Source organism: Mastacembelus armatus, chromosome 8 (genome assembly GCF_900324485.2).
Source record: "Mastacembelus armatus chromosome 8, fMasArm1.2, whole genome shotgun sequence".
NCBI lineage: Eukaryota > Metazoa > Chordata > Actinopteri > Synbranchiformes > Mastacembelidae > Mastacembelus > Mastacembelus armatus.
The window spans coordinates 12,035,247-12,053,770 of record NC_046640.1 but is presented as its reverse complement, the minus strand read 5'-3'; the positions used below and the strand labels follow the sequence as shown (position 1 = coordinate 12,053,770).

At 40.1% G+C, this 18,524-nt stretch overlaps 1 protein-coding gene across 2 annotated transcripts; it reads right to left on the bottom strand.

Annotated features, from left to right (window-relative positions):
* Positions 1 to 427: 427 nt before the first annotated feature.
* Positions 428 to 16,745, bottom strand: ints1 (integrator complex subunit 1). Of its 2 annotated transcripts, none has more exons than XM_026325489.1 (48): positions 16,607 to 16,745; positions 16,172 to 16,300; positions 15,766 to 16,056; positions 15,372 to 15,568; positions 14,912 to 15,049; positions 14,657 to 14,816; positions 14,466 to 14,571; positions 14,087 to 14,273; positions 13,801 to 13,946; positions 13,575 to 13,716; positions 13,252 to 13,428; positions 13,062 to 13,170; positions 12,862 to 12,982; positions 12,685 to 12,762; positions 12,436 to 12,593; positions 12,085 to 12,181; positions 11,911 to 12,002; positions 11,767 to 11,827; positions 11,492 to 11,689; positions 11,230 to 11,359; positions 10,840 to 11,019; positions 10,509 to 10,658; positions 10,249 to 10,428; positions 10,042 to 10,146; positions 9,764 to 9,931; positions 9,544 to 9,655; positions 9,290 to 9,448; positions 9,055 to 9,201; positions 8,853 to 8,951; positions 8,510 to 8,634; positions 8,110 to 8,364; positions 7,857 to 8,016; positions 7,645 to 7,776; positions 7,188 to 7,356; positions 6,444 to 6,570; positions 6,218 to 6,333; positions 5,984 to 6,071; positions 5,600 to 5,850; positions 4,064 to 4,193; positions 3,328 to 3,461; positions 3,030 to 3,222; positions 2,777 to 2,901; positions 2,541 to 2,650; positions 2,226 to 2,339; positions 2,044 to 2,114; positions 1,858 to 1,949; positions 1,526 to 1,635; positions 428 to 1,373 (listed from the first exon to the last, which is right to left on the bottom strand). In XM_026325489.1, exons 2-48 carry the CDS (start codon positions 16,224 to 16,226, stop codon positions 1,261 to 1,263), a joined length of 6,558 nt encoding a protein of 2,185 aa, XP_026181274.1. In that variant the 5' UTR covers positions 16,227 to 16,300; positions 16,607 to 16,745; the 3' UTR covers positions 428 to 1,260. The 2 variants fall into 2 exon arrangements, with proteins under 2 accessions (XP_026181274.1, XP_026181275.1); XM_026325490.1 differs by having other exon boundaries at positions 1,240 to 1,373; positions 6,444 to 6,567.
* Between the last annotated feature and the right edge of the window lie 1,779 nt (positions 16,746 to 18,524).

Genomic DNA, 18,524 nt, shown 5'->3' with positions numbered 1-18,524 from the left:
TTTCAGATGAAGTCAGTGGCACTGGGCAAAACAACTCACACTTTCATGGCAAAATGGTTTCCATCACAGCATGTGCATCACGCCTTTAATTTGTCTGTTACACCCCAGTGAAGAGCAAGCGTACCTGTGACAGCTGTTTCCAGTTTTATCAGGACCCAGGAATTATTGGAATGAAATGAAAGGCCACAAAAGTAACCGTCTATTTTTTTCCCCTCAATCTTGTTTCAGGTGCTAAAATATTATTTTGAAAGCTAATAATTGGTTCTTGTGAAATTTGTGCTTCTGCGATTTCAACATTAAACTGCTTTCCAATTAAACAGTGGAAAAATATCTGTCGAGTCTCTGAACTACGGCGGTTAACTGCTGAAATAAGTAACATTATTCACATCCTGTCAAAGCTGAAAAAAATCATTAGAAAAAAAAAAGGTATATTCCAAAAGTTATTTTATTCAGTTGGCATCAATGTGGCTCACAGATGGTGCACATTTAACAGTAAAGCATTATGACTTTAAAGCATTTAGTCCTGCTATTTCTGGAATTTAACACTGTTTTGGAAATTAACACATTTAAAGGTTTGGATTTTTATTTGTAATATTTTCAAAGTCCTTTGATGATATTACATTTTCAAACTATCAAAAATATGAAGCCAAACCAATGTGCCATTTTTCAAATAATCACTGAAATGCATACTGCCAAATAATGTAACTGCTTGTAATATAGTGACTGACATGCAAAAATCTCCCTCTAAATGAAAGCGAAATAATAATTATGCCACTTTAATTGCACCACTATTTAAACAAATAATCTTTTAAATATTTCAATATTCATTTGATTTTATCTACTGTTGATCATTTTTTCAAATTTGTATAGGCTGCGCTGGTTTTAACTAATGATACAGTAACAACTAATGTTCCAATTTTTGTCTTTTTCATTTGTTGATGTATCATTACATGCAGGTAAAACTAATTTACGTCCCTCTTTTGATTAATGCACTAATTTTGACTTTATTAGAATATACTTTAATTACATTTTCAACTCATGTAGAGGGAGTTTTCAATACATCCTTTAAAGCCAATAAATTATCAGACTCCTTTGCGGCACTGTCAGTGTGAACCACTGAAGAGCCACAGACTTTAATCTGCAGGATCAAATTAGAGCAATGTTTGAACTAAAAGGAATTTTTTTTTAAAATCCAGCTCTGGAATGCAGATAACAAATGGCAATGATTTTCAGTCGGATACAGAGTGATACACCTTGTTGTTAAGTTGCTTCCATGTGAAGGACCTTCATAGACTCCGAGATCACTGAACTGGTGTCAATTTGTCCGTAGATACCCACTAAGAAAGCCTTGTGAAGCAAGATGTCTGCATGTTCTGGAGAGGAAAGAAGCACATTACAACATACGGCTGTGTATGTGTGACTAAGACTTCATTAAATCTCATATGACTATAATACAAAACAGATACAGGAGTGACTGTTTACAGGCAGCTCAGTGTCAGGATGTGGCTAAAGAGTGTCTTCTCACCTTGACAGAGAAGCACATATTCTGGTAGGTTCCTGAGAGCGGTCTGTACCACGTCGAAGTTCCCGCTGCCCATGCAGTACATGAAAGTCGGGAGGAAGTCTGTTGCCAAGCTGCAGCACAGAACACATACACTGTTACACGTTGACAAGCAAGTGGCAACGAATGTTAAAAAAAGAACAGTATGTTGTACAAAAGTATGTAGGCTGAAGACTGAATGATATCATGAAAATCACTGTTAGGACTTCTGCCATTTCTTATTTATCGCCAGAAATTTCCTCTCAGTTCCAACATGATTTCTGTGAGTGTTCTGTCCCAAACTGCTATAAACTTGCCAGGGATTATTCTGAATGCAGCGCAGGGCCAGACTGAAAGCCATGTTCCGGCACAGCTCCTCAGAGGAAGCCATCAGTCTCTGCAGGTCGTTCTACAAAAGACCAACACAAAGTGGTGACTGACGTGTTACACACTGACAGGTAATATACTTGACCTTTTTCTGTTGTCTGTTGTTTATGACTCACAATAAAGTACTGGATGATCTCTGGGCTTCTCCTCGACTTCTCATCCACCTCTGTCAACACTTCCAGCACGTCTAGAAAAGACAGGAGACAATTTTTTTTTTTTTTTTTTTTTTAAAATCGCGCATTAGTAACGATACAGGATTTACAGATGTGACATTAGTGCAGGGGTTTATGTTAGTTACCCTCGACTGCCTCTCCTCTCGACATCTTTTTCAGGTACATCGTCATGTCAGCTGCACTCAGTGAAACCGAGGCAGATATGTTGACAAGGGGCAGGGAACCAGTGGACAAGTCATCTGGTAACAATCAATAACAATTATGCAGCAAAATAAGTTCTCACGTAGAAACAACAAAATAAAAATAATAATAATGTACCAAGGCATAAATTACACGATCATGAGAATGCTGATTATTTAAACTTGTTTCGGGTGCAGGAGCTTTATGAAGACACCACGCACTCACGAAATCCTGAAAACTGATGTGAGAATGGTGATTACCATCTCTCTCTTCTGTGGAAACCTCTGAAGAAGAGCTCTTAACAGGCAAAGTGAGGCCAGCCAACAAAGATTTCAGCTGGACCAAGTCTGGGTTTTCTGCACAAAGACCCCTGGCAAGAAAAACAACAAAACAATTGCTCTATTTTAAATAACAAAAAAATAGTTGCTGAAAATATAAAAAAATAAATTTGAGCTGTTTGTCACACACGTGTTCAACAGATACCACTGCTACTTACTGCAAGATGTTGGAGTGTTTCTGTAGATAAGGAACTGCTGCTGTTGCATTGTGTGTTATGTAGTTCTGCATGAACTGCAGAAACTTGTTGATGAACAGCAATGGAGAACGAGTCCTCTGAAAGTTCTATAACAAGAATGACAAACACATTCCAGCTGTGAAACTCTGACCCGTGGCTCATTAAAGAAAGACGTTTTGTCTAATATTGATCCTAAACTGCTTTGTGGAGAATTGAAAGGGTATGAGCCGCCCACCTGAAGGACCTTCATGAAGGACAGGAGACAGTCTTGAAGTGCCCTCTGCTGGTCACTATGGAAAACAAGGGGCTGCAGTAGCTCCAGGATGGTGAGCACATTGCTGAAGAACATCATGTGGTTTTGCTGCCGAAACTCCAGCATGTTGAGGTGAATGCGACCATGTAGGAGACCTGCAATCATAGGCAGATGTCTGCAGAAAAAAAACAGAGCAGTTAAAGAGGCTGAACATACAGCAGCAGAAAATCTAGATCTAGTAACCCACTCAGGTTCAACATAGTGTATTCTGTCTTATCACCTGAGCAAAAGGACAGGATGAGACACAGCCAGCTTCCTACAAGCAAGGTTGGCATCAGACACACGACTCTCAGCAGACTTTGAATCTGCTACATCAGCGAGCAGTGTGACAAGGCGATGGACCAGGACATCAAGCTGAGAAATACACCAAAAATATACACTATGAACTGTGTACTTTAATGTTTTGCCTTAATTTGAAAGTATATTAGAGAGATACAGACAGGAAATAAGGAGAAAAACAGGGAGTGGGTGCACAAAGGTCCCCACCTACAACTGAACAAGGACATGTGCTGCAACCATGTGGCTGCCAGTGCACTCACATTTAAAACAGCACTCAACACAAAACATTTTTTGCTTTAAGGTAACAAATAAAATTCAGACAAAATACTTCTTTATCCCTTTCTTATATTCATAATGTAATCAGACCCAAATTAAAATCAACTTATTAACACGCCATTAATGGCTAGTGAAACTCAATGAGAGTAGTAGGTTTATATCATTTGGGATAATCAGGGATTACTTCCCTGCATGTGCTACTGCATGTGCTGCTAACCTTAATTATACACAAGTCTATAGAAAATCTGTTTTCACTCTCTAACATTAACATGTATTCAGAAAGTAACCACTAAATCTAACCAGACACAACATTAAGAAGGATACAAACAAACAAACAAAAGGAATAAAAATCCAAATGTTACAGCAAAACCACAACTATGCAGTCTGCATAAAATCCTTGCCTTGCAGCTGCTGCCGTCTGCAGCTCCTCCACGACTGAAGGTGCCTTCTGGCAGGGTAACATGCTGAATGACCTCAGGAAAGTGCAGATAGATCTGCAGCAGCAAGTTCTGGCACCGCTTGCTCATTGCACTGAAAGCCAAAAAAAACAAAGTTTCAGAGGCAAGCTATCAGCTACATGAATATGCCATACACTTTAAGGAAAACATATTTTATTATTGGTTTAGGACAATTTAGCTGTCCATCATAAAGCCAGAAGCTTAGCAACTAAATAATCAAGCCTGATGTTGCTGTGTTATGGGAGTTATGCAGTTTGTGGCTGGCTGACCAATTTTGTGCAGCCACAGAAAGTTGGTCACAGCCTCTAACCTCAGGGGAGCTTTACTGTGCAGAAATGATACAGCTGACAGTTCATGTTTCAGAATATCCACAAAAAATACTCCAGGTTTTGTCAAATTCTCTTTTTTACTGATTATCCTTCAGGCTGAAATGAAAGCAGGTTAGAGAGCACAAAAAATCACTTTTCTATTGTTTCTGTTTACAAGACACAATTTATGTAACTTAATACAAGCCAGACACATGAATGGTGTAATATACTTCTGAGGTATTTGCCTTAAAGTCACTGCAGTTTTATAAAATCCTCTTACTGGCCAAGGCTCTTGCCAGGCTCAAATGATGCACTCGAACAGAAGAGTTTATTACAGTTGTGCATTAAGCAAATCACAGCGACCTTGACCAAGAGTAAAGAGCCTGCTCCATGTTCAATAGTTGGTATGTAATTGGAATAAACACCAGCTTATCTGACAGCGAGCTTTTGCGAGAAGAATGCCTAACATAGAATCAAATGTTTATTCAACACAAGGCCAAAACCCTTTACTTTCAACATGTTTTTATCCTGACATATTTTCACTAGCAACCATTTTACCAGACAGCTAAGCTGTACTTAAAATACTGTAATTCGAAAGCTAATTTTGCTTGACCTTGGCCAAAGTTTCCTCATTAAAGTGGTTTAATAACCAGAGACATATTCATGAAAGGAGGGTTTGCCTCCACAAAGAGTTGCACCCTGATCTCTGACAGCTAAGTCAGAGCAGGAATTCACAACACAGGCAAGTTTAGAGCTTCAGCCTTAATCCTCTTGGCTTCATTATAATACACTGAGCTTTTAAAGAGATCACAGTACAGACGACTTTCTGCTGGTTTTAATTTCACACCAATAGACCTAATTATCGAGTTTTCCCTGGTCCACAGCATTGTGGCTGACAGAGGAAGTCTAAAAAGTTCATCTGCATCGAGAAGGAAAATCTAGTGCGATTTACCCCAAGTTTATCAGCACAAGAAAAAAAATGACTTTCCATATTTGGGCTAATTAGAAAGAACAATGCAGTTTGTAGAAATGGATGGGCTGGAGCAATTTGGTGAACATATGTGTTTTCGAGGGAAGGATGACGAAAGAGGAAAGAGTAAACTTTGGAAGACATGAGATAAGCATTGAAACTATAAGTATACTAGGACTATGACAACTAATTACACCTTACGTTTCATTCCATTTCTTTGTGCAGCTGATGAGGTAATCTGAAACTTTCTTGATGTTTTCCAGATCTCCACTGCAGTAGGAGTGAAGGAGGGGTAGCCTGGACTGGATGAGGGAGCAGGAGGCCTGGTCTATGCTGCTTTTATCATCCTGTGGCGAGTCGTGACTACTGAGCTCTGACTCCGATAGGATCAGGTCCACTAGACTGATGAGCTCCTCAGAACTGAGCTGCAGCACAAATTTCTCTGTTTTCTTCTGCACAGACAAAAATCAAAACAGTGAAATGAGCTGCAAGGAACTCTCTGACTTCTGTTTCATCAAAAATGAAGGGGGAAAAAAAACAACTAAAACAAGACTAGTGACTTTAAATGTAGGCTTTTGAACATACCTGAGGAATCTTCTGGTCACGGCCTTGCCATATCCGCGGGATGTGACTGCATGCCCACAGGAAATCCAAAGCTGATGATGGATCCAATCTAAAAGATGTTATGCAAACATTCAACATAATCTCTCATTTTTAGAAATGTTTTGCTCAAAACAATCTCGTTGGAACTAGAAAAAAAAACATAGCAGTAACTGGGGTAATATAAAATCGTGTTTAAAAAAAAAAAAAACAACATACTTGTAGTCTCTGTGCTTGCTGAGAAGAGCACTGATACACTGCAGCAGAGTGGACCAGTTAGACTGATGTGTCAGTAAGGCCAAAAGATAAGGTCTGTAGGCAGGGGTGCCTCGAGCCTAAAAACGAGAAATAGTGAGAAAGGATGATCAGTAACACCATGCAAACCAGCCACTGTCATATGATAAGACAGTACGAGAACATAACCCACAGGCAATGCTTATCCTACCTTGTTGAGAGCAAAAAGCAGTTTCTGTTGAAGGTCTGGACACACTGAAGTGACCTCAGGGTCAAGATGCTCCAACCAGTCAACGAGCAGCCCAGAGCTCAGTCCTGACTTTGTCACCTCAGAGCTGCTGGAAAAGGTGAAACTGACGGGTTACTTGTACGGACATGTGACTGAACATCTTACGAATTCCAACAGCCTTAATCAAGTACCATACATCTGCAATACAACATGTTCCTAAAGAAATGTTGTTTTTTCCAAGCAAATGATCATTTTCAGAAGTTACAAAAGATATTAACATAATCACACTTTCATCCAACCTGCTTTTCATTTTGCTGGTGTCCATAAAGGCACATAAAATTGAATGATTGGTCGAATGGTGTAATAACACAACATTTACAAAGAAGTTGAACTGCTTCTTAATTTAAGATAGCTGTTTTCTAACAAGACACAGAGAATACAAAATCACTCCATCTACTTGCACTCTTTGGACCAGACCTTGCATGTCACATTGAGCAACGTTTGCACCATGTACCTGCCTCACTGTCAGTGCTGCTTAAACCCAGGATAGAATAGATTCTGTAAACTATTCTGGGATTTTCACATGCTGTGTATCTGTCCAAGCCCACAGACAGCAAGCACTGTCTTACTATATTTGTCACAGGCAGCCATGTTTTTCATTTAAGTCCAGTCAAACACAAATGTTTCTTGCAGGATTTCAGAGGAAAATCAAATTGTAGCACTCACTTGCTAGAATCCACTTCCTTTTTCACAGCTTGCTCATCGCTTTCCTGGAGCAGCAACGAAATCACCATGGCAACAGGCCCAGCTGTCCCATTCTGTGTACCAACAGTCATTAACAGAGACAGAAGCTCCTCTAAATAGGGCGACCTCACCTCCATCAGGCCCTGTAAGACTGAAAAATAATAAAAACAGCATGCTTAGTACTGGACTTTTGACAGCTTTACAGCAGATTCTATCTGTACTGAAAGCAAATACAATACAAATTCATTCAGTGACCATAATCAATGTACTGTGTCTAAGTTAAGAAGCCAATGTACTGAAAAGCCCCGTGCAAGTCAGTAAAATGTTCAGCAACTAATCAGCCATTAAGCAAGTGATAATAATTCTGTTTCAGCTATTCTAATGGCAGCTCAAATGAACTCAATACACATATACATCCACACAATTACTCCATTCATACCTTTGCCAATGAGCTCAGCCTCTGCATTACATCTCTCTCCAGCTTTCAGCATAGCAATGATGGCTCTCAATGGCACCTCAGTGTCTCTGCGATATGCCAAAGCCTCAGCAAGATGGAGGAAACCTGTACGCACTGTAGGACAAAGACATAGTTTATATCAAATGAATTAACCAACACATCAACATAAATAGTTAAACAGTTTAGTTGCTTACCATCACTGTGTCTGTGCTTGTGAGAGTTTTGACCAGCGAAGGATTTAAGCAGAGTCTTCAGTGGTCCTGACTCCACAGTTGGGTTGTCTAACCAGATTAACATCTCAACGACAACCTTGAGGAATAGCGATGAGAAAGTAATGTCTTGGGACACGAGACGCTGCGAGAAAAGAAACATTAAGCAGAAATATTATAATTCAATATCTGATAAAGCAAAGTATAGAAATATATACTGATTATTAACAAGCCTTACCTGGTAGAGGTGAAGCTGGCGCATGAGAGGACAGGAGAGGGCATGGCTACAGTGCATTGACATTACAATAGGTCCTGCATGGGTAGAGGTCAGCAGGGTAGTGATAGCCTGAAGGAGTCGAAATGCCAACCCACCCTGCTGAATTTGGCCCTGCTTGGCTCGCATCAGCTCTTTAGCCAGGGCCTGCTGCAGGGACAGAGAGAGCTGTTTGGGAGGGGGGCCATGCCAGCGAGGATCCACTTTTAAGGGGAATATCTGTGAAAAAAAGGAAAAAACTATTTGACATCCAAGTTGCCTACCAATAACAAAATAAGGGAATACACTTTCCTTGGACATTGTGTTTAACTCTGTTATTCAGGAAGTTACCACCAAAAATTTCAAAACAGCTAATAAATCCTACCTGGAGCAACATGCCAGTTAGATCGTCATCAGGCCCAACTGCAGGAAGTTGATTGGCTGCTCTCATCTTCACAGAGCTATGGGGGGCATCCACAGTAACTTTGGCCTTGATTGTTTCAGACGAATCTGTCAGGTAGGAAGTAGTCAGGAAACACTTGATAAATATTATACATATACCTTTCATTAACAACATGCCATATATGATTATGAAAGTTTAATATTGTTTAACACATTTAAAATATTCAAATCAAAACTTGATGTGAGTAATCTAAACATGAATGCATCCTGTGATTTAAATGCAAAATGCTGAAAATGCACATAATTTGATGGATGACGACACTGACCTCTGCGTGGAGGAAGAGAGGAGCTCAGTAATGCATGGAAAGTGTGCCCTCCAGTGGCACCACGCTCATGCTGCACCTCCACCAAGTGGGCCATATAGTCTGTTAGAAGAAATCCAAAATGAGATAAGTCAGAATAATTTTAAGATTAGAACGCTCAAAATCAGAAAACATTTCAAGAGTAGAATATGTAGTGCACTCTTACGCTTGTCCATTATGTTCTGCTCAAGTGTTTGTGGATCATGCGAGACGGCCTGATCCAGGTACTGCAGCAGTTTGCTCATGCTGGATACTGGAATGCCAAAGGACTGAACAAACAACAGCAGCTGCTGAGGCTCCAGGTCTTGCAAAGCTGAGAAACATATGTATAGTATAATTAAAACTAAAGGAACACTCACCAAGTAAATAAATCAAGTTTGTTGTAATATCAGAAGTTGTACCTGCATCAACCAATCGAGAGACTTCTGATCGGATCATCCTCAGTTTCAACCAATCAGGCAGCAGAAGAGCCTCCTCTGAAGTGTCAACCAGGAAGGCAGTGGGTAGAGGTTTCTTATCAGGAAACCAAATGTCCAACAGAGAGTAAAAATCACTCTCTCCTGTAAATATTGCAGAAAAAAAAACATTTTAGTAAGTGTTTTCCTACAGCCTCCCTAACAGGGAAAACACTGAAGTGTAACGTGTACAACACTACCTTTGGGTGACCCCAGAGTAAGCAGGATAACCATGGCATGGACTACAAGGATGTGCATCGTAGCTGTCTCCCCTGTAGTCCAACGCAGAAACACCTGGTCCTGAGATTCTGACTGGATAAATAAAAAACATAGCATTTGTCAAGCACAAGTTATAATCTGAATCTACGCTTTTCTTTGTAGTTCCCCAGCAAATGTCCACAGACAGTTAGCAGTGCTTACCCAGCTGTAGAGATCCTCTCCCTCTTTCGTTTTCCTCATCCTCTTTGTGTAGGTAGAAAAAATGGTGAGGAAAGCAAAAAGCACAGCATCAGACTCTGGCCTGGAGGAGTGTTTAGAGAACAGGGTGTTCATGATGGTGGAACGTTCAACGATCAAACGGGCTACATCCTAAAGAGAGTGAGGGGAAGAGCAGATTCATGTCAGCAGTGCTTCATGAAAACAAGTCTCATTAAAGAAAAGCATTTGAAGCTAATATTTAAGCAACTAGCTGTGATTACCAGAGCCAGGTCATTATGAGCAGCCTGCTCCTCCACTGGTGCATGCTGGGATAGGTAGATGAGATAGGCACTGATGGTCTGTGGATCTGTTTCCATATGAATGGCCTTTAGGGAAGCAGTAAGGCAAGAGTGTCTTTTAAAAAGTTATTGTAATGGTTTACATGTAATGCCAGTTATAGATATGTCACTGCTGAGTCAGACACTGACCTGCTGCAGAGCAGTGGACGTCATTCCTCGGACACTGTCAAACAAGGGGAGCTTTGGCAGGTCTTGTAGCAGCCACTGGTACCCTGGCAACAGCTCAGCATCTGCAGAGTCCTCCTCCATTGGCTGATCCCTCTCCTCTCTATCCTTAAAGCCTCCTTCACTCAGCACCAATGATAAACCCTGCACACAAAACCTTGATTTTTTTTTTTTTTTTTTTTACACAACATTGCTAGAGATTTTTTCTGCTTCTAGTACGTTACCTTCATGGCTAGGACTCTCGATGCCACCTGAGACGAGCTGAGACGACGCAGGAAGTAATCCAGCACCTCACATGTTGTCTGTTCATCAGCCTTAGGACCTAACAAAAGATCCTGCAGGCGTCCAAGTAGCTGTCTTTGCTTTTGTTGTCTCTAACAGAAATTCAGGATAAGTCAAGACTTGGTGTCGCCTGTTTTAAACTCAGCTACAAATAAGTGCAGAATTCAATACACAGTATGTAAATTAAAAAAATAAATAAGAAATAACACAAACATGACAATTTCAGTAATTGTTAACTGCCAACAGTAAATTATGATGTGATAATTAACATACTTGTCTCTTCTTGGCCTTCTGTTCTTTGCTCTCTCCTTCTTCATCATCCTCTATTGGAAAACTATCATCTGCTGCATCATGCAGAAGAAATTCACACAGGCACTGCACTGGAAGCACATCCAAAGACCCCTCACTGGACTGAACCAAATCAGCCAACCACGGCATGGACTGAGAGGAAGCCTGTGAAAGGAATGAAAACATGGGGTAATCACACAGTTACACTACAGAGTTTTATTTCTTCTTATATAAGATTTTGGCTACATAATTTTAGGCTCTGTTGGCCAATGCATTTCTCTGTCATGTATTACACTTTCTATGCATCAAGGAGGGCATACCGCTGATTTCTCCATCAGTGTGAGTTTTAATAGAAGAGGAAAGGTGCTGCATTACCTGTCTCTGGATAATGTTGAGGAGAAAATCTGGGTTGCGGCTGCGACAGAGGAGATGTCCAAGACGCAGAGACTGGTTGAGGCTCTTTACTTGCTCCTGGACCTGTGGTGGAGGTCGACGAGGAGGGCCCCTGAGCACAAAACAGAAACTTTGAACTTTGTCATATGCAAAAAATATCCTGACATACAAAATAAGTATACACTATATTGGATTTCTGTTATTTCATACACATGTTGTAAAGGAATTTCTCTAGATATCTTACTGTGGGTCCAGACTTGTAAGCTGGGACAATAGCAGACTGTTATTCTCTGTGATGGTCTGTTTGGTGGAAGCTGCTGCCAAGTGGCTCTCAAAGGCCAGGATCTCTTGTTTCTCTCTCTGGGAGATCTGCAGCTCCCTGTTGATCATCTCTGTCTTTGTGTCCTCATCCGCAATGGTGCAAGGCGGGTAGCTATAGTTACTATGCAAGCAGAGAGATGTGGGTTAGCTGTTCAGCATTATTACCTTGAAACAATTCAACTCTAAACGACAACCTACTTTGTCATAACCATCTCCATGAGCATTTTCAGTGTAGGATAGCCATCCCAAGCAGCCAGACCTAAAGGAACAAAATGATTGATATAGTTAATGAAAGTATATTTATTAATTAGTCTTATAAATGAAACATAAATTTGATTGTACCTATTCTCTGAGGATTAAATGCAGCTACCACAAGCAACAGGAGCCATGCTTTCCAATACAGCGTGGATATGGCCAAATTTGGTGGCTGGTACCTTAAACATTAGGAGTCATTTGTTATTTTATAGACTGTAAACTACACAACATATAAGCGTTCTTAAAAGACACTGGATGTACCCTGCTGGCAGCTGGATGTTCTCTGGGTGGTGATATGTACACAGATTCAGCACTGCATCAATAAGTTGGATCCTCTCCACTCTCAGAACCTCCAGATCTGTGTAAGAAGTAGTCAGTCATTTCTACAGCCTCCAAAAGCCAAGAATCATCATAAGTGTTGAAACATTTACAGTGAAGACTACATATCTTTTGTTCGTGCATCATTATGCTGTATTGTTAGGATAAGATGCGAATAAGGAGACGACCCTTTGAATTCTCCCAAATGGCTGCTCATTAACTGAAGCACATGTGTTGAGCAAATGTTTTAACTGTGACCATGAACAGTTAGAGCTTAAATGGATATTCACACACCGTCAGACTGAACTCCAGCAGCCCTTTTAACCAGGTGATCTGCAAGCTCCATGGCATCAGCTGGGCCCAGGGGCAAATCACGCGACAGCCCGATCACCAGAATGCGCATCAGTGTGTCCTCCAACAAAGGTACCTCAGAGCAGAGGCGAAGAAAGAAGCTGAGGAAAGAAAAATATCAGTTTGGTCAATTCCAGATAATAAAAAGCAAAATTAAACCATTTAATTTCCAAATCCTGGAGAAATGCTCACTTTCTGTCACTCTCTGGAGGCCAGTTGTCCCACTTGTAATACGTCTCAGGTTGCTCTGTGAAAAGCACTTTGTGAAGGCTGTAAACATGAGAGGCATGAAATAACTCAACTATACTGAGCTTAAAATACCTTGTGAATGTTCTGCAATAAACACAACTGATATACGAAAATACTGACCAGTGGATATAGTCTTTTGCACCAACTTTGCTGATGGTGGGAACTACAGTGTGAAGCCACCACACAGCATCTCTCTGAATAGCAGCAATCTGATTCTGAAATGACCTCAGAACCTCCAGATCTGAAACAAACCAGACACAAATTTAGGCAAAACCAATCACCTGTACTACCTGTAATACTGTTAAACACACACCACTCACTTTTCTTCTCTCCTTTGTCCCATGCAATGCCTGCTTCTTTGACCTGAGCAGTAATGCCCAACATCATGGAAACAGTCAGTAAATCTGTTACCTGAATAACAAAACGCTCCTGTGGGACAGACAAGAACAAGCAGTTCAGAGTAAACAGTTAAAACGCATCAATTAAAGCTGCATTTCCATATGCACCTACTTTAAACTCCATGTCCATATAGGTGGCCTCCTTTCTCTCTTGCATTAAACCAAAGCAGAAAGACTGAAAATTAATCTCATGCTTGGTCTGTTTGATGATCTCTCTCAGCAAAGCTCGGGACGCTCGCAGGTAATCGTCCTTGTTGGTGAGCAGGTCCTGAAACACCATTGCCAAGAACTACAGACAAAAAGAGAAACAAATGTTGATTTTAAGAAAACAATTGAGAATAAATACAGAATTTAAAAGCCAGGAAAATAAAAATGCATACAAAAAAATAAAATATATGATTTTAGTATGAAAATATCAAAAATCTCTCCTTTCACCTTTGGTGCCTGCTCTGGGCTGTGCTGCAGAACTGTGTGAAGGACCTGCATGTTGTTGGGATTCCTGGCATTAGACAGCTCATTAAAAATCACCAACTTAACCATAGTGCCCAGATTGTCTCTGTGTGCATTGAGAAGCTCCCTGCAGAACCACATTCAATATGCCAGTTAGTCAAAGTCACAGAGTAGAGTGAAGACCAAAGCAAGGCAAAGAAACTCAACTGACCTGACACAAAGCATGTAGTGGTTGAGGAGAACTTTGGGTTTGAGCCGGATCTTAATCAAGTTGGAGATCACTTCCATGTCATCTGCTCCATGAGTGTTGCAGTTCATACACAAGGACATGAGGAGGTCTTGAGCTGGTCGAGTCAGCTGCAAACACATAGTATTAAATAGTATTAAAGTATTTTACAATTTTAGAGGCATGTTTTCCTTTTTAGTTATACAGATTGTATGACAAAGAAACATTTGTAGATGTACATTTATACCAGGATCAGTGTTGCATCTCTCACCTTTGGGTTCTGGAGCCACATCTCCAGCCTCTGCACAGCCATGAGACGTGCCTCTTTGTAACCACATGTGGCCGTGAGCAGTCGCAGCAGGTTTCGAGACACATTGTCCATTGGTTGCCTGCGGTTCAACTGATCCCTGAGCACATCCAGCACATAGTCCTCCACACTCTCTGCTAGTTCATCATACCTACAATATAGCAGAAGGGAAGACAAATTTGCAAATTTCAATATATATTATTTAGCTGTGACAAACATTAAAATCTTGAAAATGTAATATAAAGCATTAAGGCTAAACTACCCCCAAAACATAAAACAAATCTGATAATTTCCAGAACTGTAGATTAGAGCAGTCTTCACATTAATTTGGGTAGTTTTATACCTCGGCATAACATGGCCCACATCCTCCGGGCTGAGTTTCTCTTCCGCTATCAGCAGCTCAGCCTGGTTGTCATCCTCATCTGGGGTTGAAGGATGAGGACTGCTACCTAGAAGACCCAAACTCAGCACTTGTTTCCTGCATCAGCAATCCTAAATACCAACAAGCCAGTGTGTCTGTTGACTGTACTATACCTGCACTGAGATCTCCACCAGAGCGTCCGGTGTCAGCCTGCAGCAGCATACTCTTAGGGGGCATCTTTGTGGCAAAAGCTGTCTGGATGTTGTCAACAAAATTCTTACAGTGAGAACTGTCCACCCAGATTCTTTCACCCAGTGAGTCTTCAATATACACCTGAAAACACATTTTAGGTTGACAAATTGCCTAAAGATAAGTAAAAGAGCACCAAAAAATGCATAACAAATGTTTGAAATTTAGATGATCGTCACTTTGACAAAGATCTCTGGCCAGTTCTCATCCTCCTCGTAAGCTGCCATCAGGAGGTTGCAAGCAAGAACAGACACCAGGCTGTTTCCCTTTGCTTTAAAGTTGATTGAAGCATCTCGACGCAGAAGGCTACACAAGGCCTAGTAACAATAGAGAGATTGGTGGAACTTATTACCAACAGATGTTCTTTTGTGGAGTCAGTGTTTTTGAAATGTACGTCAGCATATAGACAGATATTTTTCTTATTTTGAGTAAGATCATTGCAAAAATTATCACATAACACCTCTCAAACAATTTGAACAAAATACACTAATATGCCAACATTTATTGCAGGTCTGCTGCATTAGCGTATTTGGTGTACTAGGTAAACTAGCAAGTGACCATACATTAAATTAATTATGCAAGGCCCAGTCTTTTTCCCTTGGAATACATAGTTCAGTGCCCCCGCAACACAAGTCTTACCTCAATAATCCCTTCTGTGGCAAAAACATTGGGCTTGATTTTGGCCAGGAACATGAGACTAAGGTACAGAGTAATGTCAGGCTTAGCGCGGTTCAATTTGAGTTGTTTCACTGCTCCACACAACAGTCCCTCGATGCGATCGTCATTTCCTTCTGACTCTGCAGCCTCAATTTCATCCAGGAGCACTGCAGGTGACACTAAAATAAACAAGAAGAATTTTATTACTATGACTTGGTACAAAATACATAGCAGAACAGACTACAAACATTTGGACAATGAAACTTGTTGTTCTTCATTTCTTCAGCACAATCAGTTCGAAACAAATTAATAGATACAACATAAAAACACTGTAACTGCCCAAATACTTATTAAAAAAAAAAAGACATTGATTTACCTTCGATAGGTATCACTGATGGCTCCTTTATTGAGGGTGATATTGCCCTTTTGTCCACAGCTGCAACATCAGCAAGTCGTCCCAGGGCACTGACTGGAGGGGTGGTGGAAAGTTTGGGCCTTTTGGTGAGGCTGGACAGACCTGAAGAGGAGGGCAGAGTGGAGGCGGTCTCTCTCTTGCGGTCTGCTGGTAAACCTGTGGATGCTGGTTTCAGGAGGACTGCAGGGGCTTTGGGCTCTCCTCCTTGGCTCTTTGATCCCAAAGCGATGAAATCCCCTGGTGGAGGGTGAGCTGGGAAAAGCAGACAGGGATTTTACGCTGTTTGGCTTCAGCACTATCATACACATATAATCATATGTGTAAACTAACAGCAGTGAAGTTTTCAGCACTGATGTTGGCATCTTACCTGATGGTTTTGCAGCACTGGGGCGCCTAAGAGTTGTAGGCTTTGGACGATTCATCTTGACGAGCAGGCACAAGTAAAAACCAAAGTCACAGCAGATTGAGCAGGTGACAGTACCTCGCTCAGAGTAGTCTGGGTATAAAAAACACAAAGAAACACAGGGCGAGCAAACGTAAAAGACAGATTTAGTGACTCAGCTAACAATTAGCCCTAACATTAACTTATCACCTCACACAGTCAATAACACTCAGGTTACAAACAGAACCTAACAAAAGGCTGTTCATCCTGTTTTACAGACTGTAAGTCAAACCTTTATTATAGGTGTAACACGAATGGAGACACTAGCTAGTAGGCTAACGTCAACATATGTGATAAAACCAACGTAACGTTATTTCCACAGTATATAACCAAATTTCAGTTAAGTCAAATGTGTCTCACTTGTTAAATCGGTTTCATAAAGCGAGTCGTCGTCAGCCTGAGCGCCGCACTTGAAACAAAATGTATCGTTAGCAACTCAAAGCTAACAAACAAACCGAGCGCCGATAGCTTCTTCTTCTCCTCTGAATTAAAGTTGTTCACTGTCACGAACATAATTCCATACCGCCACCTAGTGCATAGAAGTGGCGATGACTACAAGAGACATAGGTCACTCAAAACTGTTGCGTTATTAAATATTAATATTAAATATTAATGAAGCTGAATAACATAGACACACAAAGCACACACATACATACGCACAATTACAGGTTCTGCTTTATAATTACACATCAGGCTGTATTTTGATGCTCTGTAAACATTGTTTTGGTGAAACTTTCATGCAAACACAGCCCAGTTGAACTGAATTGAATCAAATCGACAAGAAGTATCACTAATTTCATTGTGTCTAACTTGATGCTAATCAGTTGAAACCACTCACTGTGAGCATCATAGGCTAGAAAGGTTCACCAGCATCTTTGCATACATAGCTAAGTAAGTTATTATACTATATTGTGTAGTCACAATGTGTATCTTTGTAGTTTACCAGAACAGAAGCAGGCTTGTGCTATGTAAACTTGATAGACAAAGGTGTGACTATGTGCTGATAAATGTGTTTGTGTCCTCTGGTGGTCACAATGAGTAAGCACAACTATCAGATTAGACACAAAAACATACCAAGAGTCTAGTCAAACCTTTGAACGGACTGTGGTATAGTTACACATTGTGGCCACTGGATGGCACTGAAGACTCATGACTATTCATTGTATTTCTATGGAACATTGTCTAAAAGACATACAAACAAATCAAACAAGTCATACAGCTTGTATTAGAGCATTGGATGTGTTCATTTTTATCATTTTATGATGTATTATATTATGTAGTATATATATATATATATATACTACATAATATAATGGTATATGATGTATTATATTATGTAGTATATATAAACTACATAATATAATACATCATTTCTGTATCAAATGGGATTTTAAGGAAAGTCTTATAAAATGCTCAACATAAGACTGATGATTCACCATAAAGTAACACCCATGTATTAAAGGGAACACCCACAGTGACGGCGGTCACAGTCTCATACTAAGACCTTTGGTGAAGACATTAAAAATAAAAACTTTTTAAAGACAAGTATAGTTACACTCCAATGACACTTTCAGAGTTTTTTTTTTAAATGAAGAGCTGTTTAAAAGCAATGACATTGTATAGTATCACCTTTACTCAAGACAACATGCACAGCACTAATAAGCTCACTTATATTTGGATTCAGTTTCATTGTGAGATCAATGCATTTTATACATGGGTACAAATGCAAAACCAAGAACTGGAAGGCAGATGTCATCATATTGGCTGTAGCAGTGCTTCACAACAATGAATTCTTCTAAGCGCAGCTGCTTTAATGTGGTTCAGTCAGAGATTGGGAAATCTCAGTTTTCCCACCACTTGTTTCAGTGTAAGCAGATATTTTCCAAATCTAATAATCACCATCATAATCATCACCATTATTTCTGTACCTGAGAAAAATAACGAAAAAAAATCACACTAGTCCATCCTAGCTATTGTTTTCTTATTGTTTTATTTTTCTCTGTGTCCCTGTAAGAACACTGTCCGTACCTGATCCTCACAACCATATACTGGATATGAAAAACAGCTTTGAGGCATTTTAGGTTTAATTGGGAGGCAGAGTAACTCTCATAAAGTAATGTAATTCTTATAATCATTGAACATGAATCTTTCCTTACGAAGAGAGTGACTCATTATTTCTGAATACAGCTGCACATGATGTTTATGACAGCGTATATTTTTAGTTCAGGATTGATCATTAGTTGTTTCATCATAAGACAAAATAAAAGCAAAAAAAGTA